Source organism: Dioscorea cayenensis, chromosome 4 (assembly GCF_009730915.1).
Source record: "Dioscorea cayenensis subsp. rotundata cultivar TDr96_F1 chromosome 4, TDr96_F1_v2_PseudoChromosome.rev07_lg8_w22 25.fasta, whole genome shotgun sequence".
Classification (NCBI taxonomy): domain Eukaryota; kingdom Viridiplantae; phylum Streptophyta; class Magnoliopsida; order Dioscoreales; family Dioscoreaceae; genus Dioscorea; species Dioscorea cayenensis.
In genome coordinates this window covers 21,765,738-21,782,363 of record NC_052474.1, presented here as the reverse complement: position 1 = coordinate 21,782,363, position 16,626 = coordinate 21,765,738, and the positions used below count along the sequence as shown (strand labels likewise).

The 16,626-nt window shown below is 34.2% G+C and overlaps 2 protein-coding genes across 2 annotated transcripts; one reads left to right on the top strand and one right to left on the bottom strand.

Annotated features, from left to right (window-relative positions):
- Positions 1–820: 820 nt before the first annotated feature.
- Positions 821–12,173, top strand: LOC120258929 (ALBINO3-like protein 1, chloroplastic). Its single transcript, XM_039266409.1, has 12 exons — positions 821–1,271; positions 2,825–2,935; positions 4,227–4,301; positions 5,331–5,391; positions 5,767–5,840; positions 5,941–6,045; positions 6,553–6,660; positions 8,069–8,172; positions 9,282–9,509; positions 9,596–9,737; positions 9,825–9,962; positions 11,682–12,173. The coding sequence occupies exons 1-11, from the start codon at positions 900–902 to the stop codon at positions 9,957–9,959; spliced, it is 1,515 nt and encodes a 504-aa protein (XP_039122343.1). The 5' UTR covers positions 821–899; the 3' UTR covers positions 9,960–9,962; positions 11,682–12,173.
- Positions 12,174–13,179: 1,006 nt separating this feature from the next.
- On the bottom strand, positions 13,180–16,611 carry LOC120258889 (zinc finger CCCH domain-containing protein 25). Its single transcript, XM_039266351.1, has 4 exons — positions 16,404–16,611; positions 16,023–16,132; positions 15,727–15,920; positions 13,180–13,850 (listed from the first exon to the last, which is right to left on the bottom strand). The coding sequence occupies exons 1-4, from the start codon at positions 16,574–16,576 to the stop codon at positions 13,398–13,400; spliced, it is 930 nt and encodes a 309-aa protein (XP_039122285.1). The 5' UTR covers positions 16,577–16,611; the 3' UTR covers positions 13,180–13,397.
- Between the last annotated feature and the right edge of the window lie 15 nt (positions 16,612–16,626).

Below are 16,626 nucleotides of genomic sequence, written 5' to 3'. Positions count from 1 at the left end.
TAAAAAAAAAATTATTCCTACAAATTAAATCAAACCACTATAACCAGTGCATCTTTATATCCATTTGTCCTTTAATTAATAGAATATGAATGATAAGGAATTGTCAATACATAAAGGTATAAATTTAAAAATAAACAAAAATAAATAAATAAGCCACCAACTAATTGACTGAAAATTTTACTTGAAAAAATATATATAACTAATTTTTGTCTAAATTTGTGAAAAAAATTATAATAAAATCTCTTATTGTTATAAATATTATAATAAATAATGAATGTCTACTGTAGTAAATATGATACTGTAACAGCTGCTCAAGTGGTACTTCAATCGTGTTACTATTTTACCTACTAGATATTTTAAACCGTCAAATTAAATAGATCATGATTATTCATTCAACTCTTAAAGGCTTATAAAACTTCGTATCCAAGTAAAGTATAAAAAATAATATTAGATCAAATCATAAATGAGAAACATTTCAAAATCACAGTCTAATTCTCCCAAGATACTTTCAGTGACCAATATTGTGTTGAAGGGATTTCTATATGGTCCAATCACTGTCTATGATTTTTTATTAACTCAGAATTCTTAGTTCATTTCATGACTAGGAGAAAAATCCATAATTAAATTTTATAAAAAAACAAATAATAAATAAGTTTCCAATAAAAATGAAGAAAAAACAAAGCACACATGTGTTCCACGAAAAAAGCATTCACACCCCCCAACATTTCCATATTTCAATATTATTTTAATTGGAAAGTTGACCAAAAATAATAAAAAAAACTTTTAAATAAATGAAAAAAAAAAACCAATCATAAAAACCAGATTTTTTTTTTCATTCGCCGCCGTGAAACCTTCTCAAACACTAGAAACACGGCGAGAAATCCGAGCAACCACCGTCAATGGCTTCTCTTCTCCACTCTTTCCAAACCCTACGCTCCCCTCTCTCCCTCTATCCCTCCTCCGGGGGCGCCATGGCCGTAGCTCCGCTCTCTCATCGACCACATCTCGGTTTCTTCACCAAAAGTGACTCATCTTCTCCATTTCTTCGCCGAGATTGTGTGGTGGCGAGGTTTAGTCCTGGGCCTATGCTTCCTGACCTTGAGAGTGTTGATGAGTTGGTCCGTGAGGTGCTTGGCCGGGCGGAGGGCGTTATTTACACTATCGCCGATGCTGCGGTTTCTTCTTCTGATGCTGTTGCTGCTGGTCAAGGTTCTAAGCAGAGTGCGGATTGGCTCTCTGGCATCACCAATACTCTTGAGTCTGTGTTAAAGGTTAGCGGTTATCGAGACTATGGTGTTTTGGATGGATTTGATGTTGTTTAGCTTCGTTTTTTGGGAAGTATGTGATAGGTTCGCGTTTGATTTCGCTGTGGATCATGTTTGGTTTATGATTAGAATTAGGATAACTTGTTAATGATTTATGGTTTATAAAATCTTAATTTTGAACAAAATCATTCAAAGTGTTCTGCTTTGGCATGTAAATTTGAAGTTTTTTAATGAACATTGTTGGACAAGAGTTGAAGATTTGTAGATTGTATTGATAGTTGTCTATCAAGTTTGTGCCCACTTGTAGTTGAGGATGGATAAAATATGTTGGTATGCAAATAGTTTTTGTTAATCAGTTCATGAAATTTGATTTTCGAATGGGTCAATATTGGTTTATTCTAATTTGAGCAACTCATGATCTGTTCAAATAGATTTGTAATTCTTAAGAAGGAGATGTTACAGGAAGAGTAGATACTAACTATAGCAATCTAACTTTTGAAATCAAATCAATGTTTCTGCTCATTTGCTAGAATATATTAAGCCTATATGGTAGATTTAGAAGCTTAGACTAATTGACTTGAGGGACCAGCTTTAGTCCACTCAAGTTCTGCGTCAGGATTATATAGCTTCCCTTTTTTAAGTGCAATGTAAGTGAACAATCAGTTTGCCGACATTCTAACTAAATTTTTTCCTAACATTTTTGGATTAAATAAACTTGACAATATGTTATGTTTTAGTTATTAAGAAAGATACTAATCTGAAATATTTTGAGGTTGCAATTCTATACCAGGAAACAATAAGTTGGAAGTAATAATTGGAGCAAAGCAGCTTTTATAACTGGTCTTTACAATGTAACACACTAAGGACTTGTTTGGTTAAGATAGTGACTTAAGGTTTGAAACTTTAAAATTGTTTTGGAGGGAAATTTTTATATAGAGTTGATTGAACTTTAACTCCATTAATATTAATCAAAATAAATATTTTAAAATTAAATTTTATTTTTGAATTGATAATAGTTGTTTATTGAAGTAATTCAATCTTTTTTAAAAAAGGTTGGTGGAGTAATGTTTGTTGTTTAATTGGAGCTTTGGGGCAACCCACAAATTAAGCCCACAAACAAACATTGTGTAAATGCATAAATGTTTTTTGTATACAATTAGTATAATGAAAGGCATGAGAGTATGTATCTAGTTTCTGATATCATCAAGGCCTGTTATGAACTTGTCCTATCTCCTAGTCTAACAAAACATGACATATCATCTCCCTTAGATGACTAGAACCTGGCAAATGCTTTTTTCTAATCCTATGCTTTTTGCCATTGCATATTGTTTTTCTTATCAAATATGACTCAATTAAAACTGTCAACTTTTGAAGTTCATTACTCTTGACAGAATGAGATACAAGACTACTTTTACGTATGACTGAGAAAGATTTGTAGACATAGTGAGTGTTTTACATGTTAGTGGAGTACTTTATAAATTATTTTTTCTGTGAGATTTTAATAGTTAATGGGCACTATTGTATAATAGCTGCCTTTGTTTATAATGTAATTCTGACAGGTCCTGAAGGATGCGCTTTCAGCTTTGCATGTTCCATATTCTTATGGTTTTGCAATTATTCTTCTTACAGTTATCGTAAAAGCTGCTACATTTCCCCTGACAAAGAAACAGGTTAGTGTACCATTTTAACTAAAATTGATTTTGCCGAGTCATTGTTATGTTTCAGTTATCTATGGGCTAATTTGTCATTGATGTTGAGGTTTTGTTAGTATTACATCAGATACTTGCCTCATCATAATTATTTGTGGATTGTATAACAGAAATTTATCGTGACTGTTTGCGACGCATGATTGTTTCCTTCAAAATAGATTATGTCTTTTGAATTCCTTATTTTAGTCCTGCATCATGAACCTTTTTGTTCTCTTTTGAGGTCTTAGCTCTCCCTTTCTCACCCAGAATCTTAAGTTTGCCTTCTTGATGTGTAAACTATCAATTTTGAATTTTTCTGATAGAAAAATGCAACAGTCAATCTGCAATTATACTCACCTCAAAGTTCAGTCTTAACATGGCCCAATTTATTTCAGCGTTTCACTTAAGGATACTGGTTATACATTAGAAATCAGCGTTCAGGTAATTTGTAGGGGTTTTTTTTTTAAGCTTAGACAAAAATGTATTATTCTGATGCCCTTGCAAATGCGATTCACTTGCCTTGTCCTTAGTTCAATTTGAATTATCCTGCTTGATTACATCCTTCTCAAGAGTTAACACTATCAGAGAGAAAAATTTTTATAGTGATGATTTTGGTTTTGGGGCTTTTAAATTGATTTTAGGTTGACTTATGGAATGCTTCATCTTCGTGATCTTCATTTTTTATTGTGGTTGATGCTGTTGTTTGGGACCCTTCAATGCTTGCGATAATTTTGCATAAATGATAAACATTATATCATGGCATCAACATATTTACTTGAGTAGATTTTATTGGTTTATATAAGTGGTCTTAATGTTAAAATTTCAAATTCTAGAAATTAATGGTTACATTTGGGTCCTTGAAGATTGCCCTAAATGCATTAAAGAACTTTTTAAGTTCAATAAGAATGGATCAAGTGTGAGTAGGTGCTGATTACATGGATGAAGGTGGTGAAGAACCTTTTTTTCGTGGATTGACTTTGATATAGTCTTCAAAGGAACTTGAGTCTTCACCCAGGTGGTCAATGTGCATAATAGTATTTAGGTAAATCAATTGAGATTGATTTTCCGTATTGATTTTTTTATTATTTGTTTTTGTACATTCCTTAATTGTTATTCTTTGTTAACAAATGATAGCTATTTGAAACATCACTTCTAGTAGCATTTAATTGACAAAGGAATTCCATGCTACAGTTGTATGGTATGTTTGGCACAGCAGCATCTATAATGAGGCCATCATCCTTCCTGTTTTTAATATAGCAACCCCTGTTTTCAGGTTGAGTCAGCATTAGCTATGCGATCACTGCAGCCCCAAGTGAAAGCTATCCAACAACGTTATGCAGGAGATCAGGTATTTTGTATTTTTATAGCAAACTACCCACTATTATGTTAGACTAATATCTTACTGTGAAAAAATGAACTGGGCTTAATTATTGCTGTATCCTAGAGGTACAAAATATTGTCTCAGCAGATTAAATTTATTACATTACTTTGAAATACTACTTCTGCCTATAAGTTGGATGTTCAAATGAAACTACTTAGTTGAGTTTTTTAGTTAATTGAAAAATCTTAGAACTTTTGGCTTTCTTGAACAACCTGGCAGTGTTGGTTCTCTTTTAAAAAAGGTAAATTAATAAAATAAAAATTTAAAGCTATCATTTGGAAAGCCACATTGAAACACCGCCTTTAGTTGCTTCCTTAGCAACTTGTATGTTGTGGCTATAGCCAAAGTTCGGAACACCTACTTCATTGCACATGGCCCAAAATTGGGTTAGTTTGCAATTAAATTTCATTTTGGGTTATTTTGCAATTGTTTTTGTTTTTGCTTTTTTCTGTTTTTAAATTGCTCTTTAAAGTAGTATGCATATTACTAATTAGCAATCTCTTCAGGCTCATTTTATCACTATTAGCCTTTCAATTGTACATATTTTACCAAGCAAATGAGAAACTTTTATTAATTGGATATGCTATATGTGGTTACATTATGCTTTATACAGGTTGTATAAATTCATCCTGTATGCTTTGGAACCATTTTGTGTAATTACATTCAAGATAGTTATTATAGCTATACTTAGGCACCTTGATTGGCAAACTCTTCTTGGTTGCTCACTGTTTAATGTAAACTATGTTGGGATCTGGATGCTATTTTTAGTGAATTAATGGAAAGAAAAATGTTTTGACTTTTGGAAATTATAAAACTAGTTGCATTTTATCTTATGTTGATGTTTCTCTTGTTTGCCTCATGCCCCAAATATGCCAGTATTGTGACAATTAGGGTGATCTAAAGGCACAGTACACAATCACTGTTGTCAAGTTTTAATTGACTTCTGTAATAACCTGGATGTGTAAAGTAAATTATTGACTTCAATTTCCATCACAGGAAAGGATACAACTTGAAACTGCTCGAGTGTATAAATTAGCCGGTGTGAACCCTTTAGCAGGTCATTTTTCTAAACCCAATAAAATATTTTGTGAAGTTTCCAAAATTTTTGACCTGGTTATAACATTAATTACTTGCAGTGATTCATGAGTGATGTGTTGCATTTCTATATGTTTTATCTTTGTAAGAATGTTAAAATTTAAGTTCACTTGTGATTAGCTAGGATTTTGTGAGGTCATTGTAGTATAAACATTTTTATTGGTAAATTTGTTTGAGGTTTAAACTTTTATAAAATGCTAGCTTGGACACATCTTCACATGTAAATTTCTAGTAGCATGTTGCATGCTGGCACCATAATTCTTTTTAGTTGTTTATAGTGGTTGATATGCTTTGAGCAGAAAATATTTCTATTTGATCAAGTTGTTTATTCTACCAGGGTGCCTGCCTACCTTGCTTACTATTCCGGTTTGGATTGGATTATATAGGGCTCTCTCAAATGTGGCTGATGAGGTTGAAAGTTTGAATTATGTTTTCTGGTTATATAAAAACTACTTTGTGGCATATTTCTTCCTATATAAATGCCTAATAATTTCTTCTTTTCTAATTCAAGGGACTACTAACAGAAGGCTTTTTCTGGATACCTTCCCTCTCTGGTCCTACTACAATAGCTGCTCGGCAAAGTGGTAGTGGGATTTCTTGGCTTTTTCCTTTTATTGTAAGTGAATTTGATATCTTTTGATGGCCTCATTTTATTGTTTGAGTGTTTTAGACCATTATATCTGTTAACATTAACATTATATGTGTTAGTAGAATCAGTACAATTAGTTCTCTGAAATCTTGTTTTTTGACTTTCTGGTATTAAAAGAAAGTATGATATGTAACTGATATCAATTTATTTTTGATAATTAAGTAGAATGCAAATGTTGCATGGATAAATGCAAGTTTGTTTTAGTATCACAAAGTTAGTTGGCTTGAGTTCTCTTACTCAACAAATGAGGATTTAGCGACGACCGCATATGTCATACAAAAATGACAATTCCTTATTTATTGTGTAAAACCTTCATTGATGTCAATACTGTTTGAAGGACATTATTATTATTATTGTTATTATTATTTTCTTATTCTACCAAAAGATTGTCATTTTCTCCTCTCTATTTTTTGATGGAGTTATTATCTAGAATTAGTGGAATTAATTGCAATCTCTACTTCAATCCTTTTGCAGGATGGTCATCCACCTTTGGGATGGTCAGACACTCTAGCATATCTTGTTCTACCTGTTTTACTCATTGCTTCGCAATATATTTCAGCTCAAGTCATGCAGCCATCACAGGTAATTAATTGTGTTCTGAAATCTAAACAATGTCATTTTTGGTAGCCTATTTACTCTGGGATGCAGGGAATACAACCCTCTATGATATCCTATTTTATGATTTAGATGATCATTCTACTGGATTATAAGTCCATAACAAACTTTCTTGCTATTTTTGCTGAACACCAGCATTATAGCGCTGATGATTCATGTGTATGTTAGGCATGGTAAACTTGACAAATATGGATTTGTTTGTTCTCTAGCACTGCAGTAGGAGCTCCCTCAAGCACATGTCCATGTGTTCAAATTTTGATTTTCTCTGTGACTAACATGTCATTCTTGTCATGCCCTTGTCATACTTGAGGCTATAATTTAGAACCTTTAGTTGGGAAAGCATACAAATGAAGTTTGGTGTTATTGTGTTGTTTTAGATTGTAATACCTTGATAATGACACTCGTGACACTCTAAGAAGTTTTTCTATCAATCATGGTTTTATATTTCAGTTTGGTTTTGACACTCATGACACTACAAGAAGTTTTTGTTTCAATATGGTCTTGTATTTCAGTTTGGTTTCATTTATTCTTCACTAACTTTGTAGTATTTTCAAATGTATTCTGATATATTAAAATCATCAAGAAAATCATGTGGGGCATTTCATGGGAGGTCATGTGCCTTTGCTAGGATGGTGCCACATGCCCGCATCAACCTCACTGTCATCTCCTTTCCAATCTTTTTCTGACGAGTTTCCCTCTGCATGTGTGCATGCAGAATGCCTCTTCCAGCCATCTGAATGTTCTACAAACTTGCTTATTTTCATGCCTTAATTTGTAAACATGTTTAGAGTTCATTCTTCTGCCTCTTCTTCTATGTGTATCAGTTCAGTAACTAGAAATTGCTTTAATGTTCCAGAAACCTTTAAGTGATAAACAAACATTTCTTCTCTTCACTCTCTGATTCTGGATTCAGTGCTTCTTGCATTGAAGTAGATAGTGGGTTTAATGTTTAATTTAAGTGATTGGGGCAATTAGGTGGCTTCCTGGATTTTTTTGCACGATTATCTGTGTTACTACATACTAGGAAGTGCTGAAATACTAACGGTTCTGTAGATTTTTAGTTTACTTGAAATCATTGGATTCTAAAGTTATATTGTCTAGAGCAACCTCGGTGCTGTACTACCTATGTTGTAATTAATTTATTGTTGTAAGGGAATGAATCCCTTTTTCTTATATATATATATATATATATATATATAAATCATTGGATTATGCAGAGGTTAACTGTCAAGCGTAATGCTTGTGTTATATGTCTTCTATGATAATTCTTGTCATCTTTTTATCTTATTACATATTATAACTGTCATATTTATAACCTCTTGTTTGTGATTCTAAGTGAATCATGGAGCTCAATATTTTTTATGGATCTTGTCAGGTTAATGATCCTAGCCAGAAGAGTGCCCAAGCTGTAACTAAGCTCCTTCCATTGATGATCGGTTACTTTGCTCTTTCAGTTCCTTCTGGTTTGAGTCTATATTGGTGAGCAGGTGTTTAATCTATCGTGAATGGGTTATTTTGCATTGTTTGCTATCTTACATTTATACCACTGCAAAAAATTATGCATATACCCTCCTGAAGTTTCCTCTTTTTATATCCTTGAAAATTTGAGGTTCCTGCCTATATAGCCTGATGATAGTTAACCATGTGTTATTACACAATCATTAAATTGTTTTATAAAAAAGACATTCACCCCTCACTTAACTACTTGCGTATTTTTTTTACGTGTATTATATAGATAATTGTATTTTCAAACTATAAATTTATATTATGAATGGTTATATCTCAAAATGCAAAAACAGAATTCATGCGAAGAAATAAATATAACTACTATAGTTATATATGAAATGCTAAATGTTCAGAGATGTACACATAAAGGGCATAAAGGGCAATTCACTTATTTTTAATCCATTATTATTTGACAACAGACTCAAGAGTACACATGTAAGAATCTCAGTTTTTCAGCGCTATATATAAAAGGAGAAACATTATTAGGCTATGTGTAATTTTGGGGGTATATATGTTAAAACCCCTTGTTTTTGAGCATTACGTGCATCATGTGATACTCAATATGTGATCTTCAATATTACATCTGTGGTGAGATTTATTGGTCGGTTCATGATTTTTTATTTTTCTAAACTGTTTCATAAAACATAAATATGGTTGTTTAAAAGATAGTGGACTTCAAAACCAAACTTCCCTTGAAATGGTCTTGGATCTTCAAGTTGTTCTAGGTGAAAACCAATTTCAGATTAAGGTAAACAGGTTCTTATCCTTAAAATGAAAAGTGGTATGCCATATATAGTTGTTCTTTTATGAAATTGACATGGATTAATATTTGTAGAATTTATCTAGGTTAATTTTGATCAGATTTCAAATTTATTTACGAGCATGTATACGGAGCACTCAATTCCAGCTCTCTTGAGTTTTTAATTTTTTTATATGATAAGATAATTTGAAATAAAATTGAGCTGTTTTGTTGAAGGTTCTTTTATGTAAATGACTTGTTTGTTCATAATTGATATCCGATAAATGAAAATCTGTCTCGCACTTTTGAAAGTCTCAAGTCCATTATCATTTGCACTGTCCAGGCTTACAAACAACATTCTGAGCACCGCACAGCAGATATGGCTTCAAAAGCTAGGTGGTGCAAAGAACCCGGTCAAGCAGTTCAGTGATAGAGCTGCTAAGGAAGAATCCTTCAACATGCAGAGCTCTCTGTCTGAAATCCAGAAATCTGTCCAGGATCTTGAAATTGATAAATCAAAGGATAGTCAAAGAGAAAAGGTAAATTCAGGTGGATTGCAGCCTGGTGAAAGGTATGTATAGGATCTGTCTATGATAGCTCACTTTTAGTTACTGCAATATTTGGGTTATTATATCTTAAGCAATTTTTTCTATGCAGGTTTAAGCAAATTAAGGAGCAGGAAGCAAGAAGAAGGAAACAAAGAGAAGAACAGAGATTAAAAGAGGCAGAGGAAGTTTCTTTTGTAATTAATGATCAACAGAATTTAGATAATAAACTAGTTGAGAAAAAGATTGAGCAGGTAGAAGATCATATTTTCCTATCTATTGGAGAATTATCAAATTTGTAATTGCTGTCCACGTTTCTAAATTTATTGATCCCCCTGCAGATAAATGGAAATCCAAAACCGACTTTGGAGGAAAACAATTTAGAGAAAGATATACCTGTGGAAAGCGATGGTGAGTCAAATAATCATGCAGGTCCAAGAGTAACGGATGAAAGCAGTCCTCATGGCGATGCATAGAAGGTATTCTCTAAAATTGATTGTGGCTTTATTGCATTCTCTTTCTACATGTTTATGTTTTTGTATTCATGCTTCAAGTGCACGATGGTGTTTCTGAAATCGTTGACATGCTTTTGTTCCGGCGATTGTTAGTGTATACAAAATTTGTTGAAGATCATAGTCCAATTGCATACCTTTCTGTTTATCTTTTTTCCCTTGTGTAACACTTGATGCAGTATCCTTGTTCTAGTAAATATGACTGCTGCAAAAGTTTAGCTATATAATGAATTGATATGTTCCGCTTTCAACTGGAGAAGCAAACACAGTGGTTCAGTATTATATCAGTGTTGCAGTTGCCGATATTTGATCATATTTATAACCGTGGAAATTTGTGTCAACGGGGAACTGTTGTTTGATCCTGCTTGACAAGAAGCAAATTGGAATATATGAGTTATGCGGCCATCCTATGGCCTCATCTGCAGAAAACAATTGTGCTCCTGCATCTTATGGATTATAAAATTTGGGACTTGTTAATTAGGCGGTGCTTTTCGTTTAATCTTTTTAAAAATTTATACCATGTGTAGTAACACTAGAAAAGCTTTGTTGATGTTCAACCAAGAGGGATATGGGAACTACCATCTGCAGCAGGTGTGATACAGTTTAAGTTGGAACCTTATATAGATTGTCTTGGATCAAATTTGACCATGAAGGACTTGGCAATCATGTACAAAAGCAAGTAGTTACTGTAGTATTCTGTGTTGTGTTATGCTGAATGAAAGTGAGCAAACTTACTGGAACTTTGACCCAGAGAGAGGAAGGCAGAAAGGGGTAGATATTATGGTGGAGATTTAGAGCTAGATAGAGTCAAAGGAAATAGATCAAAGACAGTTCCAATGCAATTTTCTTGTGTCTGGAATACCATCTCTTGGTTTTATCCTATTGGGTGAATTAGCCATCTGTTTGCTGTTGTACGATGGTTTTAGGCCTAAGCCATCTACTTTTGCAGATTCACTTATATTTTCAGCCAAGCAGACTGATTTTTGCTTTAGATTTTTTGACAAGAGATCTTTGCTTTAGATTTAGGATATAGTCTAATCTTGGTATAAGATAAGCTTAAGCCAGGAATCTCTAAATAATCCTACAATGGCAAGAGTCCTGCAGCAGAAAAAGAAGAATCTCCCGTTTGTATTCATAAAGTTTTAAGAGGGATGATTGATAATGGAGCAGTTTGAGGTCGGTGATGTTATGCTACATCACAAAAGTTCCTTTTATTTGTTTGCTAGCTAATTAATTAAATTGTCACTTGAGGCTTGATTCTAAACAACAATCATGTCTAAAAGAAATGCTAGTGTGAAACACACAGATAACCATCTCTCATGACAAATACATTTTGGATTGTTACGATGACTCTATGCATTTCCCCAAACCACCATTACATGGCATCTCAAGAAATTTTGTAGACTTTGAAGTTGTAAGTGGTCCACTTTTCCTGATCTAGAATTTAGTGAAAAGAGCGTTCGGATTAATTAATTTTAACCTTTTACATAATCTTTCAAAGCACTGGAAATTCTACCTAATTACTGATACATTGTTTTGTTCTTCTCATATGTCGGTATGCACTTTCGTGATGGATGCTGTGTGTGCATTCAATTATTCTTATGGCATTGGTCTGTTAAAAAGTTGCATGTCCAATTATTTTATCAGTTGATATTTTCTCTGATCTTAGATTTTATAACTGTTCAGTAAGAAAATGGCGTGGAGCCTAAATTGCAAGTATTCACCACCAACCTGATCCCTATTCATGATGTTTCGGACTTGGAAAATTCAAGAAACAGAGATGGAATTTGGGTGTTCTCTTTATTTATACAATGGATAATCTTCAATGACATGGGACATTCTGCTCACCGTGATCGACTCTGTCTCAGACGTGAAAGAACAACTCTGTCTCAGACATGAAAGAACGGGAAGTGGACATAATATGCTGTACGATATAATCATGAACTTGGCAAACATTACATGAAACATTAGTGATGTATTACTGTCTAATTATGTTCTGAGTCACCAAGTCAATGAGTTGTATAACCTTGATGCTGATGGTTTTTCCAATGGTTTTGGTAAATCGAACTCTTATTGGAGTTCGATCTGTAATTCATCAGTTTAGTACGTCTGCAGAATTCTAACTTCAAAGATGAATAGAACGGAGGTTTCTATTTTCCTCCGCTATGTTTTTTTTTTATAGAAGTTTTATAATAATTGATAATTTTCTGTGGAATGTTTGAAAGTTGTGCATGATTCTGTATTCGCTTAAAATAAGTGCATGATCATGTATCTTTTTTTTTGGTAGTTCAATGTGATATATAAACAGAAAAAGGAGTAAACACAAAAGAAACCTATAAACCATAAACCTGATAGCCTTATTTGTTTCTCATAAATTAGTAAATAAATAAAAGAAAACTATAAAAACAATTTCTTTCTTGGTCTCTTGATTCACATCTAATTGAAATTATTCTAAGCAGCAAAGACATGACCGGAAGTTGGTGCAGCTTAGAATAACAGACAAGTAGTGAAAAGGAAGACCGAAGCAATGGCAGTCGTGGCCACCTTGATGCTGCCTGACCCACTGTAATCCTTATAATGGTCAGTAACTATAGGATTATCTGAGGGAGGGTAAGTAGCATTCGGTGCGCCAACAGGAGCGGCATCAGCATCCCCGGTTGCAGGGCCATCGTCGGAGGGTGCAATATCACTTATCAGATCACCACTGGGAGGCACCGCGGCAAAAGGGGAGAGGGCACTGTTAGTAGGTTCATCAGCGGGCTTGGATTCATCTGCGGGCGGTGAGGGAGCTGGAGACTGGGCGGTGATGATGGTGGCGAAGGCGAAGAAGATGAAGGCCAAGATGAGGAGCTTGTTATTGTTGTTAGCCATTGAGAAAGTTGAGGCAACGCAGAAAGGGGAGGGATTGGATTGTATATATATATAGTTTTCTTTGGTGATTTGTGGCAGTTAATAACGGTTGGTTGTTTTGTCTTTTGTGGTTGGATGAGAAGCATTGGTCATTGGCTTCTAACAGATCCCTTTGACCTTGTTGTCAACCTGTAGAAAATAGAGCAGATATATATATATAGTTTCTACTTGCCACCCCCAAGAAAATTATTGACATTACTTCTCCGGTTTCTCGGCGTATGTAAATGTTACATATATAATATTTTTATTTTATATGGAAAAAAAAAACCATATATATGTAACTCTGATTTCACACATTTTCCCATTGAATAGCCAGAGTTTAATATGGGTATTCTCCGAAATGATTCAAGACTTTCATATGAGATGATGATCAACAAGATACATGATAATTTATCCACTCAATGTCCAAAATCAAACATATGAATACATGAGTAGCAGTTGATTAGAAACAGAAATTTCTCGCATGATTTGGTTCATTGTAAAACATTTACTCTACCTTTCTGTTCTCCTCCTTTGATGTCCTCTATCTTCTCCCCGATGAGGGGGTGGAGAGTTCTTGTCATGCCGTGAATCCCGTGATTGCTTCTCAGTTCCTCTTCTACCTCGATCATCCTCATGATCTGAATCATGTCTGTGCCTTCTTGAGCGATCCTCGGTTCTTCGCCGATGTCTGTCATCATCTGAATCCCTTTCGTGCCTTTGCTTTTCAAAACTCTTGTACGACCCTTGTTTATCACGATCCTTCAAAGAACTCAGTCCCCTTTGTTTCTCCTTGCTATTATCTTCATTTTCATTTCTTGCAGATAAAGACGACCGTCGGTCTTTAAATGTTGCATTAGGCTTCTGTTCATCAAAAGTCTTGTGGCTCTTAGGAGGGCCTTCATACTTATCATTATCCCATCTGGAATCGCTGTCTTTGGGACCCCAACCAGTATTCGCACTTCGCTGAAATTATACATGGAGAAACATTAGTAAGTAACTAAGAAAGGCATCATGAAGGAAAACACTAGTGAAGAGCCGAAACGATATTACTTTATTTTATTTCAAATGCATTGACCAACCACATTTTTAATTACCATATTTTGATCCTCATTAAGGTCTAGAAGTGCGAAATTTCTAGTATACAGCAACAAGGAAAATAAGATTGGCACATTTGCCTATTAGACGATTGTTTCTTGAGGCAAATAATATTAAGGTCACAATCACTCTGATGGATGTCAAGGCATTGGAAGACATGGAAGTTCATAAAGAATTTATCAATGAACCAATGTTTCACAGAAACTTCTCTTGGCTAAACACAATGAGTTTCCAAGTAACCAAAGTTGCATGGTCTGATTACCATTTCTTCTAAGCATAGACAAAAGCTGTTCAAATTTGGAAATCCCTGCTTCAAGAGAAGAATCATTTGTGCAGCTTGGTTATGGCAAATGTGATAAGAAATGAATTGCAGGTAAACCGAGGGGGAAGGATGGCATAGTGGCATATCAGCTGAAATTACTGTATTGATCAACAAGTGAACTAAGTTGACAAGAGTAAATTGGTGTAAAGTACATACTGGAAGTGTGATAAACAATATGGGCCATCAAAACTGTATTGATCAGAAACTAGAAAGGCAAAATATACCAGAACCCATTCACAGGATGCAAATTGCATTGGTAGTGCTCAGATGGAACAGGGACATGCACAAAGAAACTACATAAACTTCTAGATCAATGATTTAATTTTTGAAGGGAGAGTTTTTTCATTCAAAAATTAACTAGTAGGGGATTCAACACATTCACTGAGTTTCAAAAATAAATAAATAAATAAACAAGCTTATTCCCAAGTTACAATAAAGAAGAATCCCATAATTAAGTAGTAAAATCAAGTATTTTAGAACCAAGAAAGACTAGGAAACTACAAGATTATTGAGCCTACTTTATCCACAGAAAGAAGATCTGCTCTGTTCCAAGAATACTAATTCTTTAGACGAAATCACTACCGGAATCAAATGTTAAGACTGGCACTCAATGGTGCTTTGTAAAACATTTAGGAAACCTATAAGCTTCAGTTAATCATTAATGAGACAATTGTTGACAAGTTAAACTTATGGAGAAGAAAACATAGGATGCACTAACAAAACAAATATTATTTTAGTTCCTACAAACCAACCAAATTGCATATCTGCCCACCAAAATCTTGATACTCAGATTGAAAGAAGTAGATATATAAACTGGTGGAAAAGTAATACATTATCAAATATAGAAATTTTATCAATAGTATTGCTGTTGCAGACAAGCCCAAATATCAGAAGGTGTATTCATTTCAAAATCATTGAAAACTCCTATAACTATATAAATAAGAAATTTTGCTTGAAGTAATTCATTTGAAAGGATTTTTGGACACCAAGAAGGTTTCATTGGTTCAGAATGGTATTTGTTCTATTTGATCTACCACACCATTGTTGCTGTTGTGCACAGACAAATGAGCCTTTATCTCCGTTGTGTTAGTCATTAATTGTTTTCCCAAAGATGTTTGAGCTTACTTTTAATGATAGATTGTTCTCAAACAGGATAATGACACACGAAAGATAAGGTTAACAATGAATATTAAACAGGCAGTTCGAAGGTAACATACTAACATGTCAATGTTTTCCAACCCAAATCAATAATGTCCTGCAAGCAACAGATAAGTACTAATTATTGAATCTTTCTACTACAGAGAAAGGGGTAGAAATGGATAATTTTAGGCCATGCTTGGTCTACTGACTGCTCCAATTTGATTAATAAAACCCAATTTCTAAAAGAAGCCTATAGGGATTTTCAAGAATAAAATCACTAACCTGTTCATTATGAGAAAATTTGCATGAAGCTCCCCTGTTACATTCACCTCTTTGAAAAGCACGGCAGACCCCACGCGCCTCCCGCTTCCGCTCTCTCTCTTCATCATTTTCCTCCTCTTCCTCTTTCTTTTTGTAGTTACTCACATGATCCACTCTTATAATTCGACCAAGAATCTTCGCCCCATTTAGATTATCTACAACAGATTATGTGGACAAAGACAATTGCAAAATGTCATTAAAAATTTCATTTTTATTACTTCTCTTAATCAAATTAATAGTTATAGCAGACAACAAACCTACAGCGAGGATCGTGCTCCTCTGGTCCTCATATGCAATAAAGGCAAAACCTTTGGACTTCCCACTACTCTTATCTCTCACAAGATTAACATCAACAATCTCTCCATATCTACAAATTCATCAAACAAGTCATAAATCACAAAAAATCTCAAGCAGACAGGCTCCATTTAGTATTTTTTTTTTAAAAAAAAAAAAGCAAACATTTTCAACGACATATATGCAAATTGTTCACATAAAAGAACATTAAATTCAGAATCAATTGGATCAATCAATGCATTTCAAGAAGGCAATAAAAAACAATGGTAAATCATCCAAACTCTAAAATCACAAAACCAGCAAGAAAGTGAGTGAATGAAAGAGAGGGAATGAAAAAGGCTCACTGGGCGAAAACAGCGAGGAGATCGCCTTCGGTGAGGTCGTAGGGGATGCCGCCGGCGAAGACGTAAGCGGAATCCTTGTACTTGGCGTGCCATGAAGCCTCGTCGGAGATCCCAAGCGAAGCCTCGGTTGAGTTTATCTTCTGAATTCGCTTCACAAGCGTGAGAGGATTCATGACGACACTGAAACCCTAGTTCCCAAAATGGAGCCCTAAATGATGCAAGA

What these genes read in the sequence shown, in the direction of transcription:
- LOC120258889 (XM_039266351.1), bottom strand. Translation starts at nt 16,576, where the DNA reads ATGAATCCTCTCACGCTTGTGAAGCGAATTCAGAAGATAAACTCAACC. An exon ending in CTCCTCGCTGTTTTCGCCCA is followed by an intron (nt 16,133 to 16,403) that starts GTGAGCCTTTTT and finishes ATGAATTTGTAG; the next exon opens with ATATGGAGAGATTGTTGATG. An exon ending in GAGCACGATCCTCGCTGTAG is followed by an intron (nt 15,921 to 16,022) that starts GTTTGTTGTCTG and finishes AATCTGTTGTAG; the next exon opens with ATAATCTAAATGGGGCGAAG.
- LOC120258929 (XM_039266409.1), top strand. Translation starts at nt 900, where the DNA reads ATGGCTTCTCTTCTCCACTCTTTCCAAACCCTACGCTCCCCTCTCTCC. An exon ending in TTCCCCTGACAAAGAAACAG is followed by an intron (nt 2,936 to 4,226) that starts GTTAGTGTACCA and finishes CCCTGTTTTCAG; the next exon opens with GTTGAGTCAGCATTAGCTAT. An exon ending in AAGTCATGCAGCCATCACAG is followed by an intron (nt 6,661 to 8,068) that starts GTAATTAATTGT and finishes GGATCTTGTCAG; the next exon opens with GTTAATGATCCTAGCCAGAA.